The sequence below is a fragment of the Arachis stenosperma genome, chromosome 10, assembly GCF_014773155.1.
Source record: "Arachis stenosperma cultivar V10309 chromosome 10, arast.V10309.gnm1.PFL2, whole genome shotgun sequence".
Classification (NCBI taxonomy): domain Eukaryota; kingdom Viridiplantae; phylum Streptophyta; class Magnoliopsida; order Fabales; family Fabaceae; genus Arachis; species Arachis stenosperma.
In genome coordinates this window covers 71334751-71337833 of record NC_080386.1, presented here as the reverse complement: position 1 = coordinate 71337833, position 3083 = coordinate 71334751, and the positions used below count along the sequence as shown (strand labels likewise).

Here is a 3083-nt window from a genome sequence, read left to right as displayed (position 1 = left end):
TTTGGGTGTCTAGAACATAAATGAGTTTGATTTTTAACTACAATGCCGGAGAGGTTTAGAGTTTCACACAATGATGCAAATGCCATATCATAGAATATCCGCCCTAGATCTTTCCAGCAAAATATAATTGCTGGCGTGTTCTATGTTTAGGAAATTGTTTCTTGGGTCATACCAAATTAGAAGCTGAGAAGAAAAAAGAACACGGGGAAAAATTAAGATATTAAATGCAAAATAGAAACATAGCTAAATTAGAAAAATCCATCGGCTACGAATATTCAAAAAGAAAATAATAACCACAAAATTCAACACTTAATTGAGATATCGTTTGGCTAAAATTCAATTCAACAAAAAAAAAAACTATAGAGCAAAAGTTTTCCCGAGACCCTTCGTTGGAAGGAATACTAGTTTGGCTATAACAAACTAAAAGAAAGAAAAGAACTAATCAAACAAACTGAAGCCCATGTCATCGTCACTCTCTTCCTTGGGCTCCTCCTGCAAATGAAAAATTCACAAGTGCAAAGGGTAAGCTAAAAAAATCATGCAATATAATCTTTTATAGAGATGTGAGGTAAACAACAATTCATGATTAATGGAAATTACACTTGATAATCCGATTAACTAGGTTGTCATTTTACTGGTTAGTTTGAGTGATGATAATGGGCATCAACAAATATAGCATTTATCCTTTTATAGGAAAACATATCAGTATTTCTTTTTTAGAAGAAAATAGCATACAAGTCTGTAAGTAATTTTTAGAAGAAACATTATTTAGCTACCAGATTAGTCATACGATTCAAAACTTGATTCGCATAGAACAAACAAAAATATCAATTACACAAGTTACAAAAATATGCAAACACAATCAGTAACAAATGCCTTAAATTTCCTAATCTGATTGGAGTTTCCAAGATAAAAGTTTAATCAATTGCAATTAGAAAAATCATGACATCACATCAGTCACTAGCATCCTCACTTCGAAACTTTTTTCATATTTAAATCATTTTTAAAATCAAAATATTCACAATCTGAAAATTCTAACAGTGTATCATTGTTTATAATCCATATCATTATATTGACAAATTTCACAACACAAATAACTAATTTAAAAACCTAACAAAATACGCTATCACCATTTCTTAATATGCCTAACAAGCAATTAGCAATCATATCAAGACAAAAAAGTATTCAAATTGAATACCTTCTTCTCCTCCTTGGCAGGTGCGGCTTCAGCAGCACCACCAGCGGCGGCACCGCCAGCAGGAGCTGCGACGGCGACGGCACCACCGCCACCAGATCCGGCGTTCAAGACGAGATCCTCGATGTTCCTCTTCTGAGCAAGCTTTGCGAAGAGGCTGGGCCAGAATGCCTCAACGGTAACATTAGCAGCCTTCAACAAAGTGTTAATCTTCTCCGCGGTGATTGGGATCTCTTCGTCGTGGAGAATCAGAGAGGCATAAGTGCAGCCCAACTCGCTGGAACCCATTGCAGAGCAAGTGAATCGTTTGAAGCTAGGAATGTGGCTGGTGCTCTAAACTGCAACTTTGGCTAGGGTTTTGACTCCTTGAGCTGTGCAGGTTTATATATAGTAGTGATACTCATGTTCATTGGGTTTCGCTATTTTTTTATTTTTTGATATTTCTTTTTCTTTTGGTCTTTTTTTTTTTTTCTGGTTTGAGCAACTAATAGGTTGGGCTGCGGTTGGAATATGTATTTTTAACAGATGGGTCACAGTACTTGATTTCGCAGTTGGGCTTATTAAGGCCATGGAGAATTATGCCAATCCAAAACTTCAGAGCGCTTTAGCCCAAAATAGTTCCAGAGCCATAAACAGACAAAAAGGATCTCTCTTGTACTAGCGACTAAATCTTTACCAGATGGTCCTCGAATTCATAGCTTTCACCAATTTGATAATTGTTGTAGTCCGTAAATTGAGCTTAGGAGTTAGGACATCATAGTGATCCCTCAATCCCTTTCCGACTCAATAAACACGCTGATGAACTAGTACTCTCTTGTCATGCTGAACTAATGTGAAATAACAACAATTTTATTTTAGTCTTGGAGCTCAATCTCAAAAACTATAATAGTGTAATTAAGGTCTTAGAGATCAAATTGATAAAAACAAGAGAGCACTGTAAAAATTTAGTCTTGCACTAATACTCATGTTTTACGCAATATTCAACTATTCCATTGTGACGAAGTCCGAACTTTGAAAACAAACGTTAGGGAATGATATAAGCTTATACGGCTGCCGTGATCCATATCCCATCCAGATGCATATGTATCATCTGTATAAGTTCATTACTTTGCAGTTCATATTTAATTTGCAATTGAATAAATAATTATGTTTTTTCAGACTAGACATAAAGACTAAAGAGAAAAACTTCTGTTTGGTCAATGTCAATAGCAATATAATTGATACAACATCAACTTTTCACCCACCAATAATTAGCCCCAATAGGCTAATTGCAAGAGAAACTGGACAAGTTTAATAAGAATAAAATTTACCGCTTCGGCTGAATTGTTTATGTGTGGTTATTTTCTCTTTCTAATTGGCACAATTAACTTTTGAAAGCATGGATAAAAATAACTAACAACTCCTCTAAGATCAAACTAACAAGTGTCCAAAAGCGTGGATATAATCCATAAACGAAACCACATAGTTGGTCGTGTTGATAAGAACAAACAGCGTCAAGAAGAGAGTTGTAGAAAATTCAAAGAAATCAAAGTTGGCTAGTTCTATGATTGTTGCGAGTCAAAGGAGGGGTGAAGAGTTGACCGCGTAAACGGTACAATTCAAGCACGCGTCAAAAGGCCAATGTCCAATACACACAATAAAGAAAGTTCCAGTATAGTCCAAACTCACAAAGCGCACACGCAAAGAAACTTCAAGAAAATTCCAAATCACTAAATCTTCCACGCCTCCTTCACCAATTGATTATAAATACTCAATAGCTCATTCATCGTTCCTCATCGGTTTTCAAACAGCTATCTGTCTATCTATCTAAGCAAAAAGATCATAGTTTCCGTTCTCCAAATTCTTCGAAAGAATATAAAGATGTTTATGTCTATGTTCAGCCACTTCG

The 3083-nt window shown here is 35.5% G+C and overlaps 1 protein-coding gene across 1 annotated transcript; it reads right to left on the bottom strand.

Moving 5' to 3' along the window:
• Positions 1–248: 248 nt before the first annotated feature.
• On the bottom strand, positions 249–1567 carry LOC130955519 (60S acidic ribosomal protein P1-like). Its single transcript, XM_057882391.1, has 2 exons — positions 1199–1567; positions 249–492 (listed from the first exon to the last, which is right to left on the bottom strand). Exons 1-2 carry the CDS (start codon positions 1481–1483, stop codon positions 439–441), a joined length of 339 nt encoding a protein of 112 aa, XP_057738374.1. The 5' UTR covers positions 1484–1567; the 3' UTR covers positions 249–438.
• Positions 1568–3083: the final 1516 nt, after the last annotated feature.